The sequence below is a fragment of the Gopherus flavomarginatus genome, chromosome 16 (assembly GCF_025201925.1).
Source record: "Gopherus flavomarginatus isolate rGopFla2 chromosome 16, rGopFla2.mat.asm, whole genome shotgun sequence".
Taxonomy (NCBI): Eukaryota; Metazoa; Chordata; order Testudines; family Testudinidae; genus Gopherus; species Gopherus flavomarginatus.
Window position 1 is genome coordinate 24532681 of NC_066632.1, and position 27514 is coordinate 24560194.

General features: G+C 67.6%; 2 protein-coding genes across 2 annotated transcripts; one reads left to right on the plus strand and one right to left on the minus strand.

The window, feature by feature from the left end:
• The first annotated feature begins 256 nt into the window (after nucleotides 1-256).
• On the plus strand, nucleotides 257-20019 carry ARHGAP9 (Rho GTPase activating protein 9). The gene is given in 21 exon segments (XM_050925408.1): nucleotides 257-309; nucleotides 557-842; nucleotides 844-875; nucleotides 3252-3289; nucleotides 4185-4599; nucleotides 6083-6339; nucleotides 7813-8031; nucleotides 8662-8808; nucleotides 9589-9699; nucleotides 10027-10088; nucleotides 10867-10954; nucleotides 11473-11568; nucleotides 12767-12865; nucleotides 14030-14156; nucleotides 14261-14374; nucleotides 17400-17498; nucleotides 17943-18020; nucleotides 18214-18267; nucleotides 18643-18777; nucleotides 19072-19177; nucleotides 19794-20019. Coding segments are annotated over 20 exon segments (2556 nt in total). The 5' UTR covers nucleotides 257-309; nucleotides 557-750; the 3' UTR covers nucleotides 19981-20019.
• Nucleotides 20020-21519: 1500 nt separating this feature from the next.
• Nucleotides 21520-27018, minus strand: LOC127035581 (zinc finger E-box-binding homeobox 1-like). Its single transcript, XM_050925601.1, has 8 exons — nucleotides 26895-27018; nucleotides 26636-26785; nucleotides 26004-26197; nucleotides 25710-25797; nucleotides 24171-24760; nucleotides 23311-23473; nucleotides 22322-22522; nucleotides 21520-21611 (listed from the first exon to the last, which is right to left on the minus strand). The coding sequence occupies exons 1-8, from the start codon at nucleotides 27016-27018 to the stop codon at nucleotides 21520-21522; spliced, it is 1602 nt and encodes a 533-aa protein (XP_050781558.1).
• Nucleotides 27019-27514: the final 496 nt, after the last annotated feature.

Below are 27514 nucleotides of genomic sequence, written 5' to 3' on the forward strand. Positions count from 1 at the left end.
ACCACCAGACCCCACAACCAGGAACACAATCCTGAGCCTCAGTCCCTCCCACCATTCTCATCCACTAGGCCCTGCTCCCTTCCCACAGCCAGGAATAGAACCCAGGAGTCCTAGTGCCCCCAGCAGCAGCCAAGCTCTGTGCCCAGGGCCAGCCCTGGCTGCCTGTCACATGGCTGGGGAGGTGTCACTACAGCTGCTGACGTGGGCCTGTGCTGTCCCAGGACCCTCCTCCTTTGGCAGCCGCTGCTGAGAAGCTGTCAGCAAAGTTGGTCCCGCAGTGAGGGGAGCGACTGGACAGTGAGCGGCCAGGTAAGGGGCCTAATGGGACAGGGAAGGACTTTTTTGCCCAGCCTCTTATCCAGGGAGAAGGTACCCACACTCCTGGCACTGAAGCCCTCGTGAGATGCTGCTCAGAGCCATGGGGCTCCCTAGAAAGATACGTAGGGAGGGGGGCATCTCTGCAAGGCTCCCTCCGAGATCATGCACCATTGGGAAAAACCCTGGGAAAAACCCTGTCAACTCAACACGGGTGCTGCTGCCTGGGCATCCCATACAGGTGCAGAGAGCCACTGCCGGGCTAAATCCTATTACTACGGCCACACATGGGCATCGTCCGGCTGGAACCACACACAGCCATGATCGGGCAGGAGCCACACATAGCCGCCGCCGGGCTGGTGCCACGCACGGCTGCAGGTTGTCTGAGGCACAACTTTGCAAGAGGAAAAGCGCTGAGCCGGCGGTTCAAACCACATGTCTGTCTCCACACTGCCCCCCGCACGCAAGGAAGTGCAGCTTTCAGAACAACATCTGAGGGAGCCACCCAGGCTAAGCCGGGCTGTCCAGGCTGCAGGGATGGAGAATAAAACAGAGGGGTGGTAGGTGGGACTCTTTACTCCTAGGAATGGTCAAAAGGGGCGGACTAGGCAGGGCTGCTGCCTGTCCAGATTTTCCCAGGATGGGCCGTTTCTGGAGGTAGCTGTCCTGGGAAATGTGCAAGGATGCTTGCGCAGCACACGCTGCCGGCTGTCCAGTTTTAGAGGCTCAGGATGACCCCACCTATCCTATGTTTTTATACCTCAGAAGTGGCTGCCCTAGGACGAGGCCCCAGGCTTCCCAACGCCCACGAGGGGGGCACACGATTGGTAAGAGAGAGAAGGAGGAAAATCCAGGTGTGTTGTTTGTGGGAGATGCAGATCCCCATTTTCCAGATGGAGAAACTGAGGCCAGGGGTAGATGAAATGACTTGCCCAAGATCACCAGCAAGTCAGCGGCAGAGGAACCCTGATCTCCTAGATCCCTTCCCTGTATCCCATCCCCACAGCAGCCTCCCTCCGTCTCAGTGGGCATGTCTCTGATTGCCCAAGGCATCATGCCTCCCTGCAGCTCCTGTTGGATTTGGCTAACGTTTGCTCAGCTCCTCAGCCGCCGGGCTGCATTTTTGATGGACTGCCGTTGGTTTCGTGCAGGGCCGAGGGTCCTGTTTAACTGATGACTGGTCAAGGACAGTCCATTTCTGAACTAGCAGCTTCGGGGCGAGGGGAAGGGACAGAACTGGACAGAGGCAGGGGTAATTGACGAGGCTCGGCTGTCAGATGCAGTCCCCCAGAGTGACTAGATTGAAGGGGTCTCCAGGGAATAGCCCCCTGGCCAAAGGGGGGCATGGCATATTTTGGAATCAGTGATAAAGAAGCAGAGAGGGCTTGGGGGATGCAGAGTCTTGAAGGGCTGTTAATCCTCATTGCTGGCTGCAATGTAGGCACCACCCAGAGCTAGCTGCATCCCGTCAAATTGAGGTTTGTCCTGGGGGGTGGGGTGGAGTCTGATGAGGCCCCAGCAGGGAGGTAGGTTAGAGGGAACAGGACTCTCCTTTCACATGGATCTTCCCCCGACCCAGTTCTCTCCTTCCCATCTGGGCTGAGCATGGGCTGCGACCCAGGGCGCTGGAGACAGAGACTCACTCTGCTCACGCCGCAGCTCAGCTCACAGGAAGCCGGTGCGGAAATGCGGTACCTGCGCTCTGCACGTCGGGGTGTGTGTGTGTGTGTGTGTGACTGTACGAAAACAATTAAAACCAGGTCCTTTGTGCTGCCTCGAGGGCGGGGGGAGGGGAGTGAGGCTGGGCCAGTGGCTGCCTTTTCGGGGTCCCTGACTTCAAGACCCCCAGCCGCTCCTCCACCCAGCTGAAGCATCTCAGAGACGGACACCAAGAACACACATACCCCCACCCGGTCCTTGGCCAGTCATTCCAGGCCTTAATAGCCTTCCTTGGTGCCAACTGGCACCTTGGTTCTTGGCTGCACAGGGGAGGGCGTGGACTGGCCCCACGCAGCGCAGAGCAAACACCAGTCCCGCCGCTGGAGATCCCTACAGGCACGCTGTGTCTGGCTCCCCCTTCCTATAGTGACATGCAGAATGGGCAGTCAGGAGCCAGGACTCCTGGGTTCCATCCCCAGCTCTGAGAGGGGATCTAGTGGTTAGAGCGGAGGGCTGGGAGTCAGGACTCCTGGGTTCCACCCCTGGCTCTGCTGGTAACTCTGCCTTGGGGGTATCCCCCTGCCGTGCCCCAGGTTCCCGCTCTGTCAGTGGGGCGAGGCTGACCTGCTGACTGGGCTTTGAGAGCCTGGGCTGGCAGGGGTATCACAGAGTGTGGAGGAGTCAGGGCCCTGCACCCCCATCTTCCCGTGATTCACCGTGACTCTGAGCCAGCCAGTAACACAGAAGGTTTATTGGACGACAGGAACTCAGTCCAACACGGGTCTTGTAGGTACAGACAACAGGACCCCTCAGTTAGGTCCATCTTGGGAGGGGGGTGGCAGGGAGGCCAGAGCCCCGTTGGGAGGCCAGAGCCCATCTGAGCTCCCCTCCATTTCCCCAGCCAACTCCCAAATGAAACCTCCTCCAGCCATCTCAGCTTCCCCCCGGCTCCTCCCCACCCTTTGTCCAGTGTCCCGGGCAGAGGGTGTCACCTGGCCTCCAACCCCCCTCCTGGGTTCTCCTGTTACCTGCTCAGGTATCCTCCCTCAGGGAAAGTCTCCCATCCCCAATGCAGCTAGTCCCAGCAAAACTCCTCTGCAACCTTCCCAGGTCAATGCTCCCCACCCAGCATTCAAAGAAAACATCAAGAACATTCCCACTTCGTCCCAGGGGCGCCAGTTTTGTAAGCGCAGCCCTGGCCTTCGCCCTTGGTGACGGATGCACCCAGCTCAGCACCCTGGTACCCTTCAGTGCCTGCTTTTCTCCTTTTCCCCCAGGTCCTGCAGGCCACCCCCATGGCAGCACCCCGGCGGTGGTGAGTCCCTGCGCGCCGCGCCAACACCTCCAGCCTAGCCCGTCCCGGAGCCTGAGGTCCCTCCTGGCCACGTCCTCGCCTTGGGTTCAGGGCAGCTGGCCCCCTCCTCTGCCCAGCCCCATGCAGACGCCTGCCCCTGTGGCTCTGGGCACGTGCAACGGACACATGGGCACAGAGCATGGGCCGAGCCCCCTTGCCATGCCGGTTCTCGGCTCCACCTCCATCCCCACGGCCCAGGGCGCACGGGCGGAGGAAGGGGCCTGGAAGATGCCTCCCAGGGTCCCGCCTCTGGGGGAAATGTTGGGGTCACCCAGGGGAGGAGAGAGGATCCCCAGGGCTGTGTCTCCACCATACAGTTGCTGGTTCGGGCCCTGGGCAAGAGCCGCTTTTGCTCTCCTCTGCCCAAGGCTGCCTGGTCCAGGGAGGGGAGGACATGCCAGGGCTCTGCCCCCCCCCCACACAGAGCCAGTCACCTCGAGCTGTACATGGCCGCCTGCGATGAGCCACTGGCTGGAAAGCCGCAGAGCTGGCTGGCTTCCTGTTGTAGCAGCATCTGGGCTTCCTGTAGCCATGTGGCCTCACCCGCTGGCCGCTACCAGGGCACTGAGCACTGGCTTGGACATGTCCTCTGGGGGGGGTAGGGCAGGCAGCCATGTCCCAGTCTGTGCAGTGCCCCCCCGTCTCCCTCCCGGCTGGTCCAGCAGCAGGCCTGAGGCCAGGAGGTCTGGGACTAGGGGGAGGAGTGGGTCAGGCCGCCTGGGCATACACCGGCACCGTGCATCCCAGAGGGGGAAGCCCCCATTCCCCGCACCCCGAGCCAGCTGGTCCCCCTTTCCCTGTGCCATTGGGGCCGACGCCCTGTGTCTCAGCCTGGTTCCCTGCCTTCTCCTTCCAGATGACGGTGCTGGGCCGCGGCTGGGCTGGGCTCGCGGCGCGCACTGAGCGGCCAGCCGCTCTCCCCCTCGCTGAGATGCTGTCAGGGCGGTGGCGGCTGGAAGGCCGGTCCTGGCGCCGGGCCGGCCCCTCATCAGGCTCCTCCTCGGCCGTGGCGCTGCGAGCCCTCTACGACTACCAGTACGAGGCGGAGGACGGGCGCCAGGTGGCCATCGCGGAGGGCGAGCGCTTCCTGCTGCTGCACAAGTCCAATGAGGACTGGTGGCAGGTGCGGCGGCTCAGCGATCCCCGGAGGGCAAGGCCCATCTTCGTGCCGGCCACCTACGTGGCGGAGGTGGCCCCTCATGTGCAGGGTGGCCCATGGCTGAGCGCCACGCTGCTGGCAGCCACTGGCACCAGGCAGCACCCGTCCCCGGGTGAGTGTCTGCCAGGGACCGGGGTGAGGGCTCCCCTCCCAACTTGGCACGAGCGGGTACTGGGCTGCAGGGACTGGCCTGGGGGTGTCACAGATCCACAGGATCAGGTCCGGTCTCTGGGAGGAGCCAGACCCCCTCGGGGTGTCGCTCTCTGTCCAGGGTCTCCGACGTGGCTTCCCTGCCTCCTTAGACTGGCCCCCTGGCCATCAGCCCCCGTGTCCCACCAGGAGCTCCGCCAGTGAGTCTCACTGAGACAGACCCCTGAGGGTGACTAGTCCGCTCTGTGCCCCTCGCCCGCCAGCTGCAGGGGCACTCCCACAGCGGGTATGTCAGCGGGACCCTGGCCCGGGAAGCCCTGGGCTAGCGCCGAGGGACGAAGGCTCTGGGCACCCCAGCACTCGGCTGTGGGGAACCCCCTTGTTCCAGCTCTGACTCTCCGTCCCCTTGCTCAGAGCCCACATCCTCCCTTCTCCAGCCCCTCGCCTGCTCAGCCCCCCTGCGGAGAGGCGGGGCCCAGATCTCTGTCCTGGGTTGCTAGGTATCAGTGTCTGGGCAATTGGGGTGGCCATTGTGTTCGCAGCCGCTCCTGGGATTAAGACCAGGCCAGCCGGGCACCACCCACACCTCCACCTCTTCGCCTGCCCTGGGAGCAAATGGCCCTTTGCCACCCTGGGGAACAGGGCGGAAACTGAGGCACGCACAGGCTTCGTGGAAATGTTACAAAATTCTCGCTTTGTCACAGGGGGTTCAGCAGGGGACGCTGGCCCCAGTGTGGTGCTGGGGGTCTCTGTGCTGCAGGGAGCTGGGTGGGGGGCTCAGCAGGGGGCTCTGTGCTGCAGGGAGCGGGTGGGGGGCTCAGCGGGGGGCTCTGTGCTGCAGGGAGCGGGTGGGGGGCTCAGCAGGGGGGCTGGGCTGCAGGGAGCTGGGTGGGGGGCTCAGCAGGGGGCTCTGGGCTGCAGGGAGCTGGGTGGGGGGCTCAGCAGGGGGCTCTGGGCTGCAGGGAGCGGGTGAGGGGCTCAGCAGGGGGCTCTGGGCTGCAGGAAGCGGGTGGGGGGCTCAGCAGGGGGCTCTGGGCTGCAGGGAGCGGGTGAGGGGCTCAGCAGGGGGCTCTGGGCTGCAGGGAGCTGGTGGGGGGCTCAGCAGGGGGCGCTGGGCTGCAGGGAGCGGGTGGGGGGCTCAGCAGGGGGCTCTGGGCTGCAGGGAGCGGGTGGGGGGCTCAGCAGGGGGCTCTGGGCTGCAGGGAGTGGGTGGGGGGCTCAGCAGGGGGCTCTAGAGGAGGCTTCTGTCGAATGAGCTGGGAAGCCAGGGGGACAGAGGGGTCATGGCCAGAGCTGGGGGGGGGGGTCCCAGGCTCTGAACTGAGCAGTGGGGGATCCTCTGTCGGCCCAGGTGCTGTTCATAAGCCGAGGCGCCGCCTCCCCTCCCCCTGCTGCCCCCTGGCACACCAGGGGCTCTGACCCAGCTGTTCTCTCCCCCTTGCCAGGCCTGCAGCCGCGGTACCGATCCCTCCAGGACCTGTCCAGCCCCCCAGCCCAGCCTGCCGAGCCTGGCCACCACTCCTGCCACAGCCTGAGCCTGCCAGCCTGGGACCCCGGCCCCCAACTCGGCCCGGCCCACCCCGTCAGCAGGAGCATCAGCGCCACCGGCCTGGCCCAGAGACCCGGCAGGGACGCGCTCGCCCCCAGATGCCAGCAGGATCGGTGCCCGGAGCCGGTGGGGCAGGGGGTCAGCCCCCCTGGAGTGAGTATGGCCTCCGGGGGGAGGGGCAGGGGTGTGTGCATCTGGCTCCCCGCCCCATCCCGCCTTGCCCTTCTCCACATCACCCACTCAGAGCCGACGGGCAGGGGTGGAGCAGTCCCACAGCGCATGGGCAGCCCCCCAGCTCTGCCGGTGCCCCTCACTCCCGACCTGCAGCCCCTGCTAGCCCAGCCCTGGGCTCCCCACCCCAGCTCTGCCGGTGCCCCTCACTCCCGACCTGCAGCCCCTGCTAGCCCAACCCTGGGCTCCCTGGTGCCTGGCTCTGGCCTTGGGTTCATTTAGGAGCCTCCCCCGTCCCATCCACCCGCCTTCCTCTTTCTTCCTCTCTCTGACCACAGGGAGGGAAGTGTAGGTGCAAGGGCTGTGCTAACCCACAGGATGTGGGGTGAGCTGTGGGAGGGGCTGCCCCACGGGGTGCGGCCTGGAGCAACACTACAGACTCAGCTCCCCAAGAGGTGCAGGCCCAGCTGCTGCGGGGGGCCAGGGTTGAGTGCTCGGGGGGGGGGGGGAACTGACGGGCTGACCAGCGGCGCCACGCTGTGAGTTTCTGCTTGGGACCTGGGGGGAGGGCGGGCAGCGGGGCTTGGGTGGCAGGAGGGAGAGGAGAGGGTCATGGGGAGGGAGGAAGGGCACTGCAGCGAGGGAACCAGGTGCAGAGAGGCACAGGGTAGGGGACAGAGGGCTCAGGATGGGGGGGAGCAGGGGGCTCAGGAGGGGGGCGGGAGCCGGGGACACCAGCTGACAGGCGGCTCAGAGCCCCTGGCATTGTTCCAAGCCGCTCTGGGGAAACCGTTCCCAACCTTGGCTAAGGCAAAAGTTTATCTGCTTCGCCCAGGGCCGGGAGGGAGAGGGAGGCGGGTGTGTTGCAGGGTCCCAGCCCCGGTGCTCAGCACCTGCTCCGGATGCAGCCAGCCAGGACTCTGGGGTGGGGTCCCCCTTGGGGCTCACTCCCCCCAGGCAAGGAACCGGCTCGGCTTTGGCGCTTCATGGGTCTGACCTCAGTCATGCCGTGAGCTCCCCTGGGGGAACCTGACATGCCCCCAAGGGCCATGCCCCCCCCCTCCCGCGGCCGGCAGGGACTCCTAGGCAGCGGGTGACAGGTGGGTTGTTAGTCGCCGGGAACCCAGCGTAGGACAGGGCTGGTTAGCACCCACCAGGGACAATCAGCAAAGTGCATCTGAGTGGGGGGGCAGAGCCCAGGGGGCTCCCCCTGAGTCCCAGCCCAGGAGACTGACCCCTTCCAGCTGCCAGCCCCCCCCATCTCTGCCGGTGTCCCTCACTCCCGACCCGCAGCCCCTCCTTGGGGCTCTGCGAGGAACTTTGGACCCTCCGCTCCCACGCATCCTGGATGCTCTCTGACTGTGCACCCCCGACCCTGACATTGGGGTGGGGGGTCCTCTGTAGCCCCTGGGGGCAGCAGCCCTGACAGTAACCATGCCCCCGCATGCCCTGCAGGTTCCGCCCCCTGGAACCACCATGGAGGAGTCCCCGATTTACTGCAACCTGGAGGAGATAAAGCGGGTGAGGGGGGAGCCCCCCAACCCCAGCGGCTCCCCGCTGCAGGTGCTGGACACCTGGGAGCGCCACCTTGACCCCAGCACCGGCCGCAGCTACTTCTACAACCCGGAGACAGGCGACAAATCTTGGAAACCTCCACGGCGCCACCGGGAGATGGTAGGGGGGGCTGCCTCATTGTCCCCCTGGGCTGGGTGTGCTGCCCAGCCTCCTATGCCCTAGCCTGGCTGAGCCAAGCACCCGGACTGCCCGCCAGGTGCCTGAGAAGGCTCAGCACTAATTGCTCTAACGAAGCACCCCAGGCAGGGGAGGGAGCTGGGGGGGCCATAGGCAAAACCCAGGAGTCTCCTGCTGCGACAGTGTCCCAGGAGCGCGGTACCAAGAGCAGAGCAGGTCAGGAGGGGCCCCGGCAGAGCTGGGGGGAGCCCAGGGCTGGGCTAGCAGGGGGCTGTGGGTCGGGAGTGAGGGGCACCGGAAGAGCTGGGGGGAGCCCAGGGCTGGGCTAGCACGGGCTGCATGTTGGGAATGAGGGGCCCTGGCAGAGCTGGGGGGAGCCCAGGGCTGGGCTAGCAGGGGGCTGTTGGTCGGGAGTGAGGGGCCCCGGCAGAGCTGGGTGGGAGGGGGGAGCCCAGAGCTGGGCGAGCAGGGGCTGCGGTTTGGGAGTGAGGGGCACCGGCAGAGCTGGGGGGAGCCCAGGGCTGGGCTAGCAGGGCTGTGGGTCGGGAGTGAGGGGCACCACCATGCTGTGGGATGGGGGCACTCCCTGACTCGCTCCCCTCTCCCATGTAGAGTTTGCTCCCCGTGGAGGCCCTGAGCCCCGAGTCCCCGGCAGCCGCTGACCTGGGGGAGACGCTGGCGCAGGGCGGGGGCAGTGTCCGGGCCGCTCGGCTCGGCTACACCAAATCCATGATCTTGCCAGAGTCCCGCGTACCCAAGGTGAGATGCCCACAAGGAACTGGGGTCACGTGGGGGGGCTGGGGGCAGCGCTCTGTTGTTTCTCTGGGGTCGGTGTGTTGGGGGCAGGGCTGGTCCTTGGGCCACATCTGGGGGGGGCACGTGTCAGGAGAGGGGTGTCTGGACTGTTCGGTCTCTGGGACTTCAGGGTGCATGGGGGTGGGTCCTTGGCTCTGGGGGGGCAGGAGGGTGTATGGGGCAGCAACCCCATGTTCTTTCTCAGGAAGACAGTGTGTTTGGGGCATGGGTGAGCATTCTGGGGGGAGCCCCATGCAAATCCAGCATCCTCCTTCAGGGGGCAGGATGTTGGGGGCTGGGCGGGGGGGCAGGGTATTGGGGGTAGGGTGAGAGGCAGGGCACTGGGGGTATGGTGGGGGCAGGGTGTTGGAGGGCAGGGTCAGGGGTCTGGGCATTGGGGGAGCATGGTGGGGGCTGGGTGTTGGGGGACATGTTGGGGGCAGGATGGAGGGGTGGGTTTTGAGTGGCATGGCTGGGGGCTGGGTGGGGGGGCAGGGTGTTGGGGGACTGAATGGGGAGGCAGGGTGTTGGGGGTAGGGTGGGGGCGGGGCATTGGGGGTATGGTGGGGGCAGGGTGTTGGAGGGCAGGGTCAGGGGGCTGGGCATTGGGGGGAGCATGGTGGGGGCTGGGTGTTGGGGGACATGTTGGGGGCAGGGTGGGGGGTGGATTTTGAGTGGCTGGGTGGGGGGCAGGGTGTTGGGGGGCAGTGACTCATCTCCCCTGCTCTCTCACTCTCTCTGCAGGTGTCTCACCGCAGGAATCGCTCCCAGCACAACTTTGAGGACTGGGTGGGGACCGGTCCGCCCTCCACCTCCCCTGGGGGCTCCCCCCCTCACCCCTCTGACTTACCCCATGTGAGTTACCCCCCAGCCCCCTCCTGCTTCCGTGCCCCCCACCCCGGTTACTGCACAGGAAGCTCTGAGCCAGCAGCTCCCAGGGCTGGGGAAGGGGGGTAAATGGGCCCTGCCCCCATCCCCTTGGCCACCCCCAAATTGATTCAATTCCCAGGAGTTGGCTGCAGCCTGGGGCCCCCGCTGGGTGGTTCAGCTTGGGGGGTGGGAGCGGGAGGCAGGACTGTGGGGGGTGAGGGGTGGGGTTGACCAGGGGGCTGTGGAGGAGAGGGAGGGAGTGGGGGGCAGGGCTGTGAGGGGTCGGGGGGCTGACGACTCTCCCCGCGGCAGGAAGTGGAGAAGGCCGGGCAGCTGAACAAAACCAAGATTGCAGAGGGTGGTCGGAAACTCAGGTACGTGTGTGGGGGGGTGTCCCTGCAGCAGGTGGCAGGCATCCAGGAGGGGGGGTCCCTGTGACAGAGGGAGGCGTCCTGGGGGCAGGAGGGAGGGTCCCTGTGACAGGGGGAGGCGTCCTGGGGGCAGGAGGGAGGGTCCCTGTGATGGGGGGAGGTGTCCTGGGGGGCAGAAGGGGGGGTCCCCGTGGTGGGGGGGAGGCATCTTGGAGGAGCAGGATGGGGAGTCCTTGTGGTGGGGGGAGGCATCCTGGGGGGCAGGAGGGAGGGTCCCTGTGATGGGGGGAGGCATCCTAGGGGGCAGGAGGGAGGGTCCCTGTGATGGGGGGAGGCATCCTGGGGGGCAGGAGGGAGGGTCCCTGTGGTGGAGGAGGCACCTAGGGGGGCAGGAGGGGGGCTCCCTGTGGCGGGGGAGGCACCTGGGGGGGCAGGAGGGGGGGAGCTGTAGTGTGGGAGGTGCCAGGGAGGCAGGAGTGGGGGTCCCTGTGGTGGGGAGGCGCCTGAGGGGGCAGAAGGGGGGGACCCCGTGGTGGGGCGCGGGGAGCCGCTCGGCCTCTCACAGCCCAGGGGGTTTGGACAAGGAACGTCCTGGGCATGAACGGACAAAGGGGCCTTTCTCAGCTGCCCTGAGCACGTGTGTGTGGGGGAGCTTAGGGCCCAGGGAGGGGGGAGCTCAGGGCATGGCGGGGGGGAGCTGAGGCTCCCGGGGGGGTTCCAGGGCAGCAAGGGGCGGGGGGGGGGGCTATCCCAGCTGGGCTCAGTCCCCTCTCTCTGGCAGGAAGAGCTGGGGTGTCTCCTGGGTGGTGCTGGCTGGGAACAGCCTCGTCTTCTACAAGGATCTCAAGGGTCCGGCCCCCGCCAGCTGGGTGAGTGGGGAGCTGGGGGGTGGGGAGAGTGAGCGGGGAGGGGGTCACACCTGTCCCAGGCCCCAGGGGCTGGGAGCTGCCTCAGAAGGGGCCGCCTGCCCCCATGCCCCCCCGTGCAGCCCACCCTGCAGCCCAGGGGGTACTTTGGGCTGAGCCCCCCCCTGCAGCCCCGAGGCTGAGCAATGCCCGTGGGTGCTGCCCTGATGCCCCCTCCCCTGCCCCCCAGAGACCCTCCAGCAGCCCTGAGGCTGAGCGATGCCCGAGGGTGCTGCCCTGATGCCCCCTCCCCTGGCCCCCCAGAGACCTGCCAGCAGCCCCGAGGCTGAGCGATGCCCGAGGGTGCTGCCCTGACGCCCCCTCCCTGCCCCCCAGAGACCCCCCAGCAGCCCCGAGGCTGAGCGATGCCCGTGGGTGCTGCCCTGACGCCCCCTCCCTGCCCCCCAGAGACCCCCCAGCAGCCCCGAGGCTGAGCGATGCCCGTGGGTGCTGCCCTGACACCCCCTCCCCTGGCCCCCCAGAGACCCGCCAGCAGCAGGCCCGAGAGCAGCGTGGACCTGCGGGGCGCCGTGCTGGAGCGGGCACGAGACATGTCCAGCAAGAAGAACGTCATTCATGTGAGTGTGTGGGGAGCCCGACTCCCAGCAATGCCCCCCCCAGGGACCCAACCCCCCCCAGCTCCCAGCCACCCCCCCAGGGACCCAGAAACCCCCCCGGGATCCCAGCAACCTCCCCACAGTCCCAGAACCCCCTGGCTCCCAGCAATGCCCCCCCAGGACCCAGACCCCCCCCAGCTCCCAGCCAGCCCCCCCAGGAACCCCCCCCCGGATCCCAGCAACCTCCCTACAGACCCAGAACCCCCCCGGCTCCCAGCCATCCCCCCCAGGGACTCAGGACCTCCCCAGCTCCCAGCAATCTGCCCCAGGGACCCAGAACCCCCCATCAGCTCCCAGCCATCCCCCCTGGGGACCCAGAATGCCCCCCCGGATCCCAGCAACCTCCCCACGGACCCAGAACCCCCCCAGCTCCCAGCCACCACCACCCAGGGATCCATAACCCCCCTGGCTCCCAGCCATACCCCCCAGAGACCCAGAACCCCCCTGGGCTCCCAGCAACCCCCCCATGGACCCAGAACCCCCTCCTGCTTCCAGCAACCCCGCCCAGGTATCCAGAGGCCCCCCCCCGGCTCCCAGCCATGCCCTCCCAGGGACCCAGAACCCCCCTCAGCTCCCAGCCATCCCCTCCCAGGGACCCAGAACCCCCTAGACTCCCAGCAACCCCCCCCAGGAACCCAGAGCCCCCCCCGGCTCCCAGCAATGCCCCCCCAGGGACCCAGAACCCACCCAGCTCCCAGCCATCCCCCCGAGGAACCCAGAACCCCCCCCACAGGCTCCCAGCAACCTCCTCACGGACCCAGAACCACCTCCCCCGGCTCCCAGCAATGCTCCTCCAGGACCCAGACACCCCCCCAGCTTCCAGCAACCCCCCCCGAAACCCAGAGCTCCCCCCGGCTCCCAGCAATGCCCCCCCCCAGAGACCCAGAACCTCCCCTGGTACACAGTGTCCTTTCCTGGCACCACTGCCGAAATCCGGGGCTCCTGAACCCCAGCACCCCACTGTCCCTGCCCTCAGAGCAGCTAGGGAGACGATCCCCTCAACTGCCCATGGGGGGCCCTGCAGGGAGGAGGCTGCCCCTGCCCGGCCCCCTGACCTGCTGGGCTCTGCCTGGAGACCAGCCCCCCTCTTCCTTGGGGGCCCTGCGGGGAGGGGGCTGCCCCTGCCCAGCCCCCTGACCTGCCCGTGCCACCCCGGCAGCTCCGCACAGTAACTGGCAATGAGTTCCTGCTGCAGTCGGACAGTGAGGCCGAGATCCAGGACTGGCACCAGACTATCAAGGGCGTCATCCGTAGGCTGGTGAGTGCCGGCGGGCAGAGGGTTAACGCGGCCCAGGTCTGGGTATTGGGGGCCCCCACCCATGGGAGAGCTGGGGACGGGAGGGGATAAGGGAGCTGCCCCCTACCACCTCCCCCCCCCCCCCGCCCTGCCGGTGCCCCTCACTCCTGACCCGCAGCCACTGCTAGCTGAGCCCTGGACTCCCCACCCCCAGCTCTGCTGGTGCCCCTCACTCCCGAACCGCAGCCCCTGCCAGCCCAGCCCTGGGCTCCCCACCCCCAGCTCTGCTGGTGCCCCTCACTCCCGACCCCCAGCCCTGCTGGTGCCCCTCACTCCTGATCCGCAGCCCCTGCCAGCCCAGCCCTGGTCTCCCCACCCCCAGCTCTGCTGCTGCCCCTCACTCCCAAACCGCAGCCCCTGCCAGCCGAGCCCTGGACTCCCCACCCCCAGCTCTGCTGGTGCCCCTCACTCCCGACCCGCAGCCCTGCTGGTGCCCCTCACTCCTGATCCGCAGCCCCTGCCAGCCCAGCCCTGGTCTCCCCACCCCCAGCTCTGCTGCTGCCCCTCACTCCCGACCCACAGCCCCTGCCTGCCCGGCCCTGGGCTCCCCACCCCTAGCTCTGCTGGTGCCCCTCACTCCCGATCCGCAGCCCCTGCTAGCCCAGCCCTGGGCTCCCCACCCCCAGCTCTGCTGGTGCCCCTCACTCCCGAACCGCAGCCCCTGCTAGCCCAGCCCTGGGCTCCCCACCCCCAGCTCTGCTGGTGCCCCTCACTCCCGACCCGCAGCCCCTGCTAGCCCAGCCCTGGGCTCCCCACCCCCAGCTCTGCTGGTGCCCCTCACTCCCGAACCGCAGCCCCCTGCAGCCCAGCCCTGGGCTCCCCACCCCCAGCTCTGCTGGTGCCCCTCACTCCCGACCCGCAGCCCCTGCTAGCCCAGCCCTGGGCTCCCCACCCCCAGCTCTGCTGGTGCCCCTCACTCATGACCCGCAGCCCCCTGGGCTCCTCCAGCTCTGCTGCTGCCCCTCACTCCCGATCCGCAGCCCCTGCCAGCCCAGCCCTGGGTTGCCCCGAACGTGGGGAATGCCCAGCACTCTGCCCCTCCCCCTCTGTCCCCTTGCGTGGCTGGGAGCAGTTCCCATCCCCCACTGGCTGCTGCCTGACCTCACGCGTCCCCCTGCACCCCAGGACCGGGAGAACCCCCTGGACGAGCCGGGCTACGTGCTGCGCCGGGCGGGCAGCTCCGAGCTGGGGGACCTGAGTGGAGACGAGGAGGACGAGGGGCTGAGGCCGAAGGACAGCTGGAAATCCGCCGGTAGGTGCCCTCCGCATGGGGGGCAGGGGCTGGCCTTGGGGGAGGGGAGTGGGCGATGGGTCTGGGGGGTCTGTGGCTGCTTCAACCCCTGTGCCCCCCTCCAGGCTCCCTCCGCGGCCCGGACAGCAGCGAGAGGAAGCGAGTCAAGAGCAAACTCAGGCGCTTCATCGTCAAGCGGCCCCCACTGCAGAGCCTGCAGGAGAAGGGGCTCATCCGAGGTGGGAACCCCCTCACCCCCACTGCCCCCCAGCCCCTGCATCCCATCCCCCTGCCGTCCCCCACTGCAGAGCCTGCAGGAGAAGGGGCTCATCCCCCCACCCCCACTGCCCCCTACCCCCTGCATCCCATCCCCCTGCCGCCCCCCGCTGCAGAGCCTGTAGGAGAAGGGGCTCATCCCCCCACCCCCACTGCCCCCCACCTCCTGCATCTCATCCCCCTGCCACCCCCCACTGCAGAGCCTGCAGGAGAAGGGGCTCATCCGAGGTGGGAACCCCCCAACCCCCACTGCCCCCCACCCCCTGCATTCCATCCCCCTGCTGCCCCCCACTGCAGAGCCTGCAGGAGAAGGGGCTCATCTGAGGTGGGGACCCCCCCATCCCTCCCCCTGCCCCACAGCCTGCAGGAAATGGGGCTCATCTGAGGCGGGGACCCCCCCGTCACTTGCCCCTCCCCCGTCACTCCCCCTGCCCCCATCCCCCTGCATCCCATCCCCTATCCCACCGCTGCAGAGCCTGCAGGAGACGGGGCTAATTCGAGGTGGGGACCCCCTCTCCCATCGCTCGCCCCCCCACCCCCTGCTGCAGAGCCTGCAGGAGACGGGGCTCATCCGAGGAGGGGACCCTCTCTCCCATCGCTCTCCCTGCCCCCCCGTAACGATGCTGGTTCCGGGGACCCAACTGAGAGAGCCAACTCAGGACAGATTGCTCAGAGCAGGGCAGTTACAGCCCCAGGCTGGGGGTTTTCCACCTCAAAGGCACCAGACCAGCCAGCCAGAGAGGACTTCGCTCTCACCCCACTGGCTAACCACCCGTCACCCCAGCAATTCCCTCAGACGCTCCAGTTTCCCAGTATCACCACCAGTGCCACTTGCTATGGGGACGAATGGTTATGAAAACCAATGCCCCAGTCAAAGAAAAAAGGTTCTTCCAATCCCAAAGGACCAAGCCCCAGACCCAGGTCAATACACAGATCAGATCTTACCCACTAATCACGCTGCTGCCAAGTCTTTAGAATCTAAAATCGAAAGGTTTATTCATAAAAGAGAAAAGCTACAGGTGCGAGCTAGACTTGGTGAAATGGAATCAGTCACGTACCATGATGGCCAAGTTCTTGGTTCAGGCCTGTAGCAGTGATGGGCTAAACGGCAGGTTCAAATCAAGTCCCTGGCACATCCCCAGCCCGGATGGGTCATCAGGCCTTTGTCCAAGGCTTCTGGGTAGCAAAGTTCCTGCAGAGGTGTGACGATGCGGTTCTGGTGGGACCCAGCTGAGGTGCCAATTCAGGACCAATTGCTCAAACAGGGCAGTCACAGCCCAAGGCTGGGGCTTTTCCACCTCTAAGGCAAACCAAACCAGCCAGACAAAAAAGACTTCGGTCTCACCCCACTGACTAACCACAAGTCACATAAGCAATTTCCTTAGACACTCCCGTTTCCCAGTATCAGCACCAGTGCCACCCGTCCTGGGGATGAATGGTTATGAAAACCAACACCCCAGTAAAAGAAAAAAGTTCTCCTGATCCCAAAGGACCAAGCCCCAGACCCAGGTCAATATACACATCAGATCTTAACCACAAATCACGCTGTTGCCAATCCTCTAGAATCTAAAATCTAAAGGTTTATCCATAAAGGGAAAAAGATAGAGATGAGGGCTAGAATTGGTTAAATGGAATCAATTACATACAGTGATGGCAAAGTTCTTAGTTCAGGCTTGTAGCAGTGATGGAATAAACTGCAGGTTCAAATCAAGTCTCTGGAACATCCCCAGCTGGGATGGGTCATCAGTCCTTTGTTCAGAGCTTCAGTTTGTAGCAAAGTTCCTCTAGGGGTAAGAAGCAGGATTGAAGACCAGATGGAGATGAGGCATCAGCCTTATATAGGCTTTTCCACGTGTAAGAACCTCTTTGTTTTTACTGTGGAAAATTACAGCAAAATGGAGTCTGGAGTCACATGGGCCAGTCCCTGCATACTTTGCTGCGTTACAAGACGTAACTGCTGTATTCACCCAGGAAAGCTCATGCTCCAATCCGTCTGTTAGTCTATAAGGCGCCACAGGACTCTCTGCTGCTTTTACAGATCCAGACTAACACGGGGACCCCTCTGATACTTGGGTCAATTGCGTAGCTGATGGTCCTTAATGGGCTATCAAGCAGGCTTGGCAGAACTAACACCCACTTGTCTGGGGTGTCCCCCAGAAGCAGAGTGAACGTTTGAAATACAGGCAGTCCGGAGCCAATACTCCTAATGTCAGCTACGACGAGACACACGTACCCGGACCCCCCCCGAGACCCCTCCCCCAACCTTTCACTAACAGCACCTTGGTTGCAACCATGAGCTATACAGTCCCTGTTCATGTCAATAACGTCACACCCCACCCCTCTGCAGCCCATCCCCCTGTGCCCCATTCCCCCTGTGCCCCCTGCCCCACCGCTGCAGAGCCTGCAGGAGAAGGGGCTCATTCGATGTGGGGACCCCCTTCACCGTCACGCCCCTGCCCCCATCTACCTTCACCACATCCCCCTGCCCCCCATCGCATGTACCCCTTCCCCACCCTCTGCACCCCAGCCCCCTGCACCCCCACAACACCCACACCCCTTGCTCCTCATCTCCCCCAGCCCCTCTGTAACCCACCCCCTGCCCCCCACCACTTCAGAAGCTGTAGAAGAAGGGGTTCAATCAAGGAGGGGACCGCATATGTCCTGCCCCTCTCCCCCCTCCCGCTGATACAGGACTGCATGGCCTTAGGGAACATTTGATGCAAATGATTTAATAAGGAAACTTGCATATTTGTAAAAACTGGCCCCTGCCCCCACTCAGCCCTGCCTCCCTCCTCCGCTGGGCACTGTTCTCAGCCCCCCCCAGCCTCCCCTTTTCCCTCACCCGAAACTTGGTGCCCACAGCACCCCCCAGTGGCAGCTGTTGGGATTGCAGCTGGTGGGGCGAGGGGATGGGCTTGGCAGCCCTTGGGGGTGAGAGCCCTGAGGGCCCCCGGCCTGGCCTGGCACCCACCGCTGCCCTCTCTCCAGACCAGGTCTTTGGCTGCCGGCTGGACGCCCTGTGCCAGCGGGAGAATGACACGGTGCCCCGCTTCGTTCGGCTCTGCGTGGAGGCCGTGGAGAAGAGAGGTAGGAGCCGCTGTGCCAGGCCCCCACCCCCAGCGTGGAGCCCTTCCCTCCCTGGGGCCCTGCCTGCCATTCGGGGGTGTCTTTCTGCATGGGCCCCACATATGGGGGAGTCCCAAAGCCTCTCGTGCCCCAGCCCACAGGTCGTTCCACCCATGCCCAGCCAGCGCCACCAGCACCCAGGGAGGGGAAAGAGATCACAGAGGGCAGACGTGCTCCCCCGTGGGACTTCCAAGTGGGGCCTGGGGGGTGGCAGGGGGACACACAGGGGGGGCTCCAAGCAGGGGCAGGAGCCACATGGAGCTCTGAGCAGGGTCTGAGGGCTGGGCGAGGTCCCACGGCACTGGGAGCAGGTGGGGGGCACACGGGGTTCTGCAGGAGGGGGACAGGAGTCATAACTGTCCCGAGCAGAGTCTCACCTTCCCCCCCCACCCCACCCCCCCGCAGGCCTAGACGTGGACGGGATCTACCGGGTGAGCGGGAACCTGGCTGTGATCCAGAAGCTGCGCTTTGCCGTCGACCGAGGTGAGCGTCTGCACCCGGGGGGCGAGAGGGGGCAGTTGCCCCAGGAGCTGCTCCCTGCAGGGGGGTGGCCGCCCCTCACCGTGGCCCTTGGCCTTTGCCCCGGGGCTGCAGTGGCCCCACCCAGCCGGCCTCCCCGTAAGCCCTGCCCCTTGGGCAGCCAGGTGGGGCAGTGACAGGGTGTGTTGTTTTGCAGAGCGGGCAGTGACCTCAGACGGGCGCTACGTCTTCCCGGAGCAGCCGTGCCAAGGTAGAGCTGTGCCGGGTGGGCATCGTGTGCGCGTCCCCTCCCCCTGTGCTGGGCCCACGGCTGGGCCTGTGCGCAGAGCCCCGTGGGGTACCCAGCGTCAGCGGCGGGACATGCGGCGCTCGGGGGGGGACGCGGGGGTGTTTGATGTGGGGCTGCCCGGCATCATCAGCAGGGCACACGGCGCTCAGGGGGTGCGGGGGTGTTCATCATGGGGATGTCCATGACCTCAGGGTGCACTGGGTGAGGGGGTGCAATGGCCCCCGTAGTCCACACCCTGGGCGCTCGCCATGGGGCTGGCTCGGTCTCTCCAGCGCAGCCGGGCCGGCCCTGCGCCCCTCGTGGTGCCCCCCAGGCTGACCCGCTCATGTCCCCCAGAGGAGCGGCTGAGCCTGGCTGACCCCGAGTGGGACGACGTCCACGTTGTGACCGGCGCCCTCAAGCTCTTCTTCCGCGAGCTGCCCGAGCCCCTGGTGCCCTTCGCCCTCTTCGACGCCTTCGTGGCCGCCGTCAGTAAGGACATGCCCCCCCCCAGGGCCTCCCCTGTGCCCAGCCTCCCCCCACCCAGGGCCCAGACAGTGCCCAGTCCCCCCACCATGGGGTCTCCCCTGTGCTGCATGCCCTGCGCCCCAATCCCAGCCAGGGGCAGGGGAGGAGGGTGCTGGTTGATGCCCCGTGGGCCACCCAACCCCAGGGGCCCAGGCTGCCTCGCGCGGCCAGTGCCCACAGACTCTGGCGGGTGAGGTGGGGGGCAGCCCTGGGCCCCCATCTCGTCCAGCTGCAGAGTCACGTCGCTTCTCCCCACAGAGCTCCCGGCCTACGACGAGCGGGTGCAGTGCCTGGCTGAGCTGGTCCAGAGCCTGCCCCCGCCCAACTATGCCACCCTGCGCTACATCCTGGCCCACCTCCGCAAGTAAGGGGGGGCTGGGAAATCCAGGGGGGCAAATATCCCTGGGATGGGGAACAGAGCCAGGGGCTGCAGGTTGGGATTGAGGGGCCCTGGCGGACATGGAGGGTTGCAGGTTGGGATTGAGGGGCCCTGGTGGACGTGAGGGGGCTGCAGGTTGGGATTGGGAGGTCCCAGCGGCCGGCAGAGGCAGAGGGTTGGGCTTGAGGGGCACCAGCGGCCTTGGGGGGGCTGCTGGTTGGGCTTGAGGGGCCGCAGTGGCCGGGGGGGCTGCAGATCAGGATTGAGGGGCCCCGGTGGCTGGGGGGCCAGCGGGTGAGGATTGGGGGGCCCCAGTGGCATGGGAGGGCTGCAGGTCAGGATTGGGGAACCCCAGTGGCCAGGGGGGCTGCAGGTCAGGATTGAGGGGTACCAGTGGCTGAGGGGGCAACGGGTCAGGACTGGGCCCCAGTGGACATGGGGGGCTGCAGGTCAGGATTGGGGGTCACCGGTGAACATGGGGGTCTGCAGGTCAGGATTGAGGGGTACCAGTGGCTGAGGGGGCAGCGGGTCAGGACTGGGCCCCAGTGGACATGGGGGGCTGCAGGTTGGGATTGAGAGGCCCCTCTCTGCCGCCCCCCAGGGTGATGGAGTACGCCGACGCTAACCGCATGACCCGGCAGAACATCGGCATCGTCTTCGGCCCCACGCTGCTGCGGCCCGAGAAGGAGCTGGCCAGCATGGCCGTGGACATGGTCCACCAGAACCAGGCCGTGGAGCTGCTGCTCGCCGAGTTCCAGCGCATCTTCCCGGCCCCCAGCGCCAGCTGAGCCCCCCACCCCTGCCCCAGACCAGGACCAGGACACCACCTGGAACACCCCGGCCTCGGTGCCAGCTGAGTCCCCCACCCCTGCCCCGGACCAGGACCAGGGCACCGTCTGGAACACCCCGGCCTCGGCACCAGCTGAGCCCCCCACCCCTGCCCCGGACCAGGACACGGACACGGACACCACCTGGAACACCCCAGCCTCGGCGCCAGCTGAGCCCCCCACCCCTGCCCCGGACCAGGACCAGGGCACCGTCCGGAACACCCCGGCCTCGGTGCCAGCTGAGCCCCCCACCCCTGTCCCGGACCAGGACCAGGGCACCGTCTGGAACACCCCGGCCTCGGTGCCAGCTGAGCCCCCCACCCCTGCCCCGGACCAGGACCAGGGCACCGTCTGGAACACCCCAGCCTCGGCGCCAGCTGAGCCCCCCACCCCTGCCCCGGACCAGGACACCACCTGGAACACCCCAGCCTCGGCGCCAGCTGAGCCCCCTGCCCCAGACCAGGACCAGGACACGGACACCATCTGGAACACCCCAGCCTCGGTGCCAGCTGAGCCCCCTGCCCCGGACCAGGACCAGGGCACCATCTGGGACACCCCGGCCTCGGCGCCAGCTGAGCCTCCCACCCCTGCCCCGGACCAGGGCACCGTCTGGAACACCCTGGCCTCGGTGCCAGCTGACCCTCCCCACCCCGGACCAGGACCAGGGCACCGTCTGGAACACCCCAGCCTCGGTGCCAGCTGAGCCCACCCCGGACCAGGACCAGGACACCACCTGGAACACCCCAGCCTCGGCGCCAGCTGAGCCCCCCACCCCTGCCCCGGACTAGGACAGCACCACCATCTGGAACACCCTGGCCTCGGTGCCAGCTGAGCCCCCCACCCCTGCCCCGGACTAGGACAGCGCCGCCATCTGGAACACCCTGGCCTCGGTGCCAGCCAAGGACAATGGCCCTGGGGCCCCGTCCCACCCCCGGGCTTCAGACAATGGAGCCCTCCCTTGGGCCATACGCCGGGTGGGCGCCGGTGCCCCTGGAGGGGAACGGCCCCGTTCCCCGAGCCAGCCTGTGCCCGGCGCCCTCTGCCCTGCCGCGTCTGTTGTGCCCAGTGCACCCTCTGTCTGGACTCTCGAGCCCGGAGCCGGGCAGTAAATGGCTGCTCAGGGAGCCCCCCATCTCTGTGCTGTGATTCGTGGTGGGGGAGGAGGGGTCACCCCACTTACTGTGAGCTGGGGGGGGCCCAAGGGGCCGGTGGAGGGGGGTCAGTTAGGCTGCTAGTCCCTCCCCCAATTGCTTCTCCTCTAACCCACTCCTCCCCCCGAGGATAGAAGCCAGGAGTCCCTTGGGGGCACCAACCCCATTGCCCCCCGCACTGAGTGCCCCCCACCTGACTCCCCACTGTCCTGAGGGCATCAGCCCCGCTCTGCGAAGGACCCAGCCATGCTGGGGGGAGGGTATTTATTTATTGATTTCTCTCCCCAGTTTACAATCAGAACAACCCCCCCCCGTCGAGCCAGAGGTTGTGCCACGTGCTGCCAGGGTCCTAGCTGGCTCCTTCGTGGGCCGCAGAGCGAAACTCCCTGGGTGCGCCGGGAATGGGGTCGGGGGGGGGACAGGACTCGCACTGGGGCCTGGCTGCGAGGGCACCGGGAGGGCAGGGAAGCTGTGTGGCTACAGGCTCTGCCGAGCAGCAGTAACTGCGGGCTCTGGGGCGGGTGCCCGCGCTGCCTGCCCAGCAGTGGCAGGCCAGGGCCGTCGCCATGGGTGGGGGGGGGAGCCACAGCTAGCCCCAGGACGCTGGGGGGCCTGGCCTGACGGGAGAGTCGCAGGGGGTAGGGGCTCCCTTGAGGTCCTGGTGCCTGGGGTGGGGGTGGGGTCTCCCCATGGGAGATGGGGGCCGGTGTGTCACCCTGGTGACCGTGGGTGGGGGCCAGGATCTCCCTGTGAGGGATGGGGGCGGGGGTGTCGCCCTGGTGACAGGGAGCCAGGCTTTCCCCCTTGGGGGGCAGGAGTCTCCCTGTGGGGGGCATGGCTGAGGGTGGGGGTCTCCCCATGGGGGGCAGGAGTCTCCCCCTGGGGTGTGTGGCTGGGGGCGGGGGTCTCCCCATGGGAGACGGGGGCAAGAATCTCCCTGTGGGGGGCAGGGCTCTCCCCGCGGGGGGCGGGGGTTTCCCCCTGGGGTGTGCGGCTGGGGGCGGGGGTCTCCCCATGGGAGGCGGGGGCCAGGATCTCCCCGTGGGGGGCAGGGGTTTCCCCCTGGGGTGTGCGGCTGGGGGCGGGGGTCTCCCCACGGGGGGCGGGGGTCTCCCCCTGGGGTGCGCGGCTGGGGGCGGGGGTCTCCCCACGGCGGGCGGGGGCGCCCCAGGCCCGGCAGCAGCCCTGCCGGTGGTTGACGTGCTGCGAGTAGGAGCCGGAGTGGGCGAAGCGGCGGGCGCAGCGGGCGCACTGGAACGGGCGCTCCCCCGAATGCAGCCGGGCGTGTTCCGCCAGGTGGTGCTTGTGCTTGAAGGCCTTGGGGCAGAGCGGGCAGCGGTGCGGGCGCCTCCCTGCGGGGACGGGCACGTCGGTGTGGGGACCCCCGGCCCCCCACTGGGATCTCCTCACCTTCCCTGCTGGGATCCCCTGGCTCCCCAATCCCACCCCCCTGCCCCCATCTCCCCAGCCCCCTCCCCCCAATCCTGGGGCCCCCCACTGGGATCTCCTCACCTTCCCTGCTGGGATCCCCCTGGCTCCCCAATCCCACCCCCCTGCCCCCCATCTCCCCAGCCCCCTCCCCCCAGTCCTGGGGCCCCCCACTGGGATCTCCTCACCTTCCCTGCTGGGATCCCCCTGGCTCCTCAATCTCACCCCCCTGCCCCCAACTCCCCAGCCCCCTCCCCCCAATCCTGGGGCCCCCCACTGGGATCTCCTCACCTTCCCTGCTGGGATCCCCCTGGCTCCCCAATCCCACCCCCCTGCCCCCATCTCCCCAGCCCCCTCCCCCCAATCCTGGGGCCCCCCACTGGGATCTCCTCACCTTCCCTGCTGGGATCCCCCTGGCTCCCCAATCCCACCCCCCTGCCCCCATCTCCCCAGCCCCCTCCCCCCAATCCTGGGGCCCCCCACTGGGATCTCCTCACCTTCCCTGCTGGGATCCCCCTGGCTCCTCAATCCCTCCCCATCTCCCCAGCCCCCTCCCCCCAATCCTGGGGCCCCGCTGCTGGGATCCTTCCGGATCCACCCAGCTCCCCAACACCAGCCCCCCCCACTGGGCTCCCATCATCTCCCTGGCCCCAGGATCCCCCCTGCTACCCCCACCAGGCAGGACCCCCAGCACTGGGCCCCCCGAGCTCACCTGTGTGCTCGTACTGGTGCCGCAGGAGGGAGCTGCTCTTCCGGAAGGTTTTGGGGCAGAGTTCGCAGAGATACAGCCCGTCGGGGGTCCTGCGTAACTGCCTCCGGCCAGCCCCCGGCTCCCTGCCCGCCTGCAGGGGGTGCCACCCGGCCCCGCCAGCTCCCTGGGGCAGGAATGCGGCCATCAGTGGGGCCGAGGCAGGGAGCTCCGCCCCCTGCCCCCCTGGCACAGGCCAAACCAGGGAATGCAACACGCCCCAGCTCTGCCAGTGCCCCTCACTCCCGACCCGCAGCCCCTGCTAGCCCAGCCCTGGGCTCCCCACCCCGAGCTCTGCCAGTGACCCTCACTCCTGACCCGCAGCCCCTGCTAGCCCAGCCCTGGGCTCCCCCCAGCTCTGCCGGTGCCCCTCACTCCCGACCCACAGCCCCCTGCTAACCCAGCCCTGGGCTCCCCACCCTCAGCTCTGCCAGTGACCCTCACTCCTGACCCACAGCCCCCTGCTAGCCCAGCCCTGGGCTCCCCACCCCGAGCTCTGCCAGTGCCCCTCACTCCCGACCCGCAGCCCCTGCTAGCCCAGCCCTGGGCTCCCCACCCCAGCTCTGCCGGTGCCCCTCACTCCCGACCCGCAGCCCCTGCTAGCCCAGCCCTGGGCTCCCCACCCCGAGCTCTGCCAGTGACCCTCACTCCCGACCCGCAGCCCCTGCTAGCCCAGCCCCAGGCTCCCCATCCCCAGCTCTGCCGGTGACCCTCACTCCTGACCCGCAGCCCCTGCTAGCCCAGCCCTGGGCTCCCCATCTCCAGCTCTGCCGGTGCCCCTCACTCCCGACCCGCAGCCCCACCTTCCCAGGGCAGTTTCTCACCGGAGGCCCGTGTTGCTCCCAGTGGCCCGTGGGCAGTGCTGGCTCTGACTCCGCCCCGTACGGGCACAGCAAAAAGGGCAGGAACTGGGGGGCCGGCAGGTCCGGGTTCCCGTGCAGCCGCGGGGCCCCGTGCGGGAGGAGATGGCTGAGGGTGCTGGGCAGGAAGGCTGGGAAGACGGGGCAGAGGGAGGTGGGCAGGTAGAGGGGCTCGTAGGGCACTGGGCAGGGCTCTGGCTCCTTGCCTGGCTTGGGCAGAGACAGGTCCAAGGGCTGCTCCATGGTGGGGGATTCGGGGGGGCCCCGGTCAGGGCCAGGCCCTGGCACATTGGCATCTCTGGGTCCCTCCGTTCTCAGGTCAGGGGGGCCCAGAAGGGGCCGGGCTGGGCCGGGGCTGTGCGGGGAGCGGAGGTCTCTGCCGTAGGCCCCACAGCCCCCAGTGCGGCCCCCCAGGAGCCTGGCAGCACATGGGCGGCTCTCCCATGGGGCCAGGGGGGCAGGCAGCAGGCAGCGGCGGGAGCTGAGGTGGGAGCTGTAGGAGCCAGAATGGGAGAAGCGTTTCTGGCAGGTGGCACATTCGTAGGGCTTCTCGCCTGGGGGGACGGAGACAGGGGTCAGTGCTGTGTGGGGGGACAGGGACACGAGCTCAGAGCCGCAGGGTGTGAGAAAAAGACGCAGACGCGGGGCCAATCCCACCCCCCCCCGAGTTCCCAGCCCCCTACTTTCACCCGAGCGCTGGGACATGGGGGGCATCGGCTGCGTGGGAGGCTGGGGGGCCCTCAGCGCTGTGGATGCGCTGACAGTGGCGGGGGGAGGGAGGAGAGTGGAGGGACGGGGGTCTCACTGCTGTGGATGCTCTGACAGCAGGGGGGTTGTTGGGGGGGTTGGGGGACGGGGAGAGTGGGGGGGTCTCACTGCTGTGGATGCTCTGACAGCGGGGGGGGTGTGTGGGGGAGCAGGGGGGGGTCTCACCGCTGTGGATGCACTGACAGTGGGGAGGCTGCTGGGGGGATTGCGGGGAGCAGGGGGGCGGTCTCACCGCTGTGGATGCACTGACAGTGGGGGGGCTGAGGGGGAGCAGGGGGGGATCTCTCCGCTGTGGATGCACTGACAGCTGGGGGGTTATTGGGGGGTTGGGGGGATGGAGGGGAGCAGGGGGGGTCTCACCGCTGTGGATGCACTGACAGTGGGGATGTTGCTGGGGGGGTTGAGGGGGAGCAGGGGGGGATCTCACCACTGTGGATGCACTGACAGCGGGGAGGTTGCTGGGGGGGTTGGGGGGAGCAGGGGGGGTCTCAGCGCTGTAAATGCTCTGACAGCAGGGGGGTTATTGGGGGGAGTTGGGGGGATGGAGGAGAGCAGGGGGGGGTCCCACCGCTGTGGATGCACTGACAGAGGGGGGGCTTGGGGGGAGCAGGGGGGGGTCTCACCGCTGTGGATGCACTGACAGCGGGGGGGGGTTGGGGGGAGCAGGAGGGGTCTCACCGCTGTGGATGCACTGACAGCGGGGGGGGGGGTTGGGAGGAGCAGGGGGGGTCTCACCGCTGTGGATTCGTTCATGCTCTTTCAGGTGGTGTTTGTATTTGAAGCCCTTCCCACAGGCCTGGCACCAGAACCGCCGCGTCTCCGCCTGCCCCGAGACAAACCCCCATCGTCAGGGCCTGGGCAGAGCTCCCCCTCCTGCCCGTGCTCCCCAGAGCTCCCCGCACCCCAACCCCAGCTTCCCCTTGGCTCCCCCTGCCCCCCAGCTCCTCTCGGGGCTCAGCCTCCCCCACCTTCCCTGCAGCGCCCAGGCCCCAGGGGTCCCCCCGCCCCCCGGCACCGGCTGCACCGCACCTGGCTGGGGGTGGGGCGGGCTGGGGGCCGGCAGTGAGTGGCCACGGGCTGGCTGAGCTGGGCCATGCCCCCCAGGGCCCCCTGGAGCCGGAGCCGGGCACGCTGCCTCAGGCAGTCGAAGGCGCGAGATCCGCACTTGCAGGACGGGGCACCCAGCCACGGTGCTGGCGCTTTGGGGGGCTCCGGAGTCTGACCTGGGGAGAGAGAGCAGCGTCGCCAGCCACAGCAGCAGCCAGGGCTGGTTGGGGGGGCTGCGGGTTGGGAGTGAGGGGCACCGGCGGAGCTGGGAGTGGGCAGCCCAGGGCTGGGCTAGCAGGGGCTGCGGGTCAGGAGTGAGGGGCACTGGCAGAGCTGGGGGGAGCCCAGGGCTGGGCTAGCAGGAGCTGTGGGTCGGGAGTGAGGGGCACTGGCGGAGCTGGGAGTGGGCAGCCCAGGGCTGGGCTAGCAGGGGCTGCGGGCTGGGAGTGAGGGGCACCAGCGGAGCTGGGAGTGGGCAGCCCAGGGCTGGGCTAGCAGGGGCTGCGGGCTGGGAGTGAGGGGCACCAGCAGAGCTGGGGGGCAGACCCAGGCTGGGACACCCCTTAGAGGGGGCCAGGCTTGTGCTGAAGGTGGAGTTTGCCGCTAGGACTTACCTTGGTTGGGGTTCGGGTGGCTGTGTCTCTGGTGCATTTCGCCCACTGCTCTGCCTTGGTCTCCGGGCGCCGGCAGGAGGGCAGCCGTGGGGCTGGGGTCCTGGCTCAGCTCGGTCTCCCGGGGGTCCCTGCCCCCCTTGAAAGCCAGCGCTGCAGCAGGAGTGACAGGAGATAGTCAGGGACGGGGAGAGAAACTCGGGCAGCCTCTCTGGGGCCTGCACCCTGAATCCCCTCTGCCCCGAATCGCCCCCTGCATCACCTGCCTGGCCCAGCAGCTCCAGCCCCACCCAGCCTTGTGAAGCACCGGGCAGGCTCTGGGGGGACTCTCCACTAGCCACCCGCCCTGTGGCCCAGGCAGCACGGGCGGAGCTCCCCTTGCACATCCGGCCCCAGCCTCAGCCAGGCGCTGCAGGAACAGGTGTGAGAACGCCCAAGGCCCAGCCCTGGCCTGCATGGAGGCTGAGCAGCCCCCCACGGGGCGGGGGGGAGGAAATGGGCCCAGGCAAGGGTGTGGCCACTGTACTGCGCTGCTGCAGGGGGTCGCGGGGTGGAGATCCCGCCAGAGCAGCTGGTGGGGTCTCATGGCACAGAATCACAGGACTGGAAGGGACCTCGAGACGTCTCGGCCACTCGTGCCAGGACCAAGTATTAGCGAGGCCATCCCTGACAGGTGTCTGTCCCTCCCGCCAAGCTGTGGGGCAGGGTAGCCCTGGAAACCCTCGCTGGGGCCTGGGCTGTGTCCTGCAGCCCCCCGACACCGTGCCTGGCTGGAGGGGCCCTGGCCAGGCGAAAGGTCTTTGGTTCCCAGCAGCCCCGGGAATTCCCCTGACAGCGTCGGGGCTTCTGGAGAACTCCCATTGCCCCGCGGGCACCGTGCCA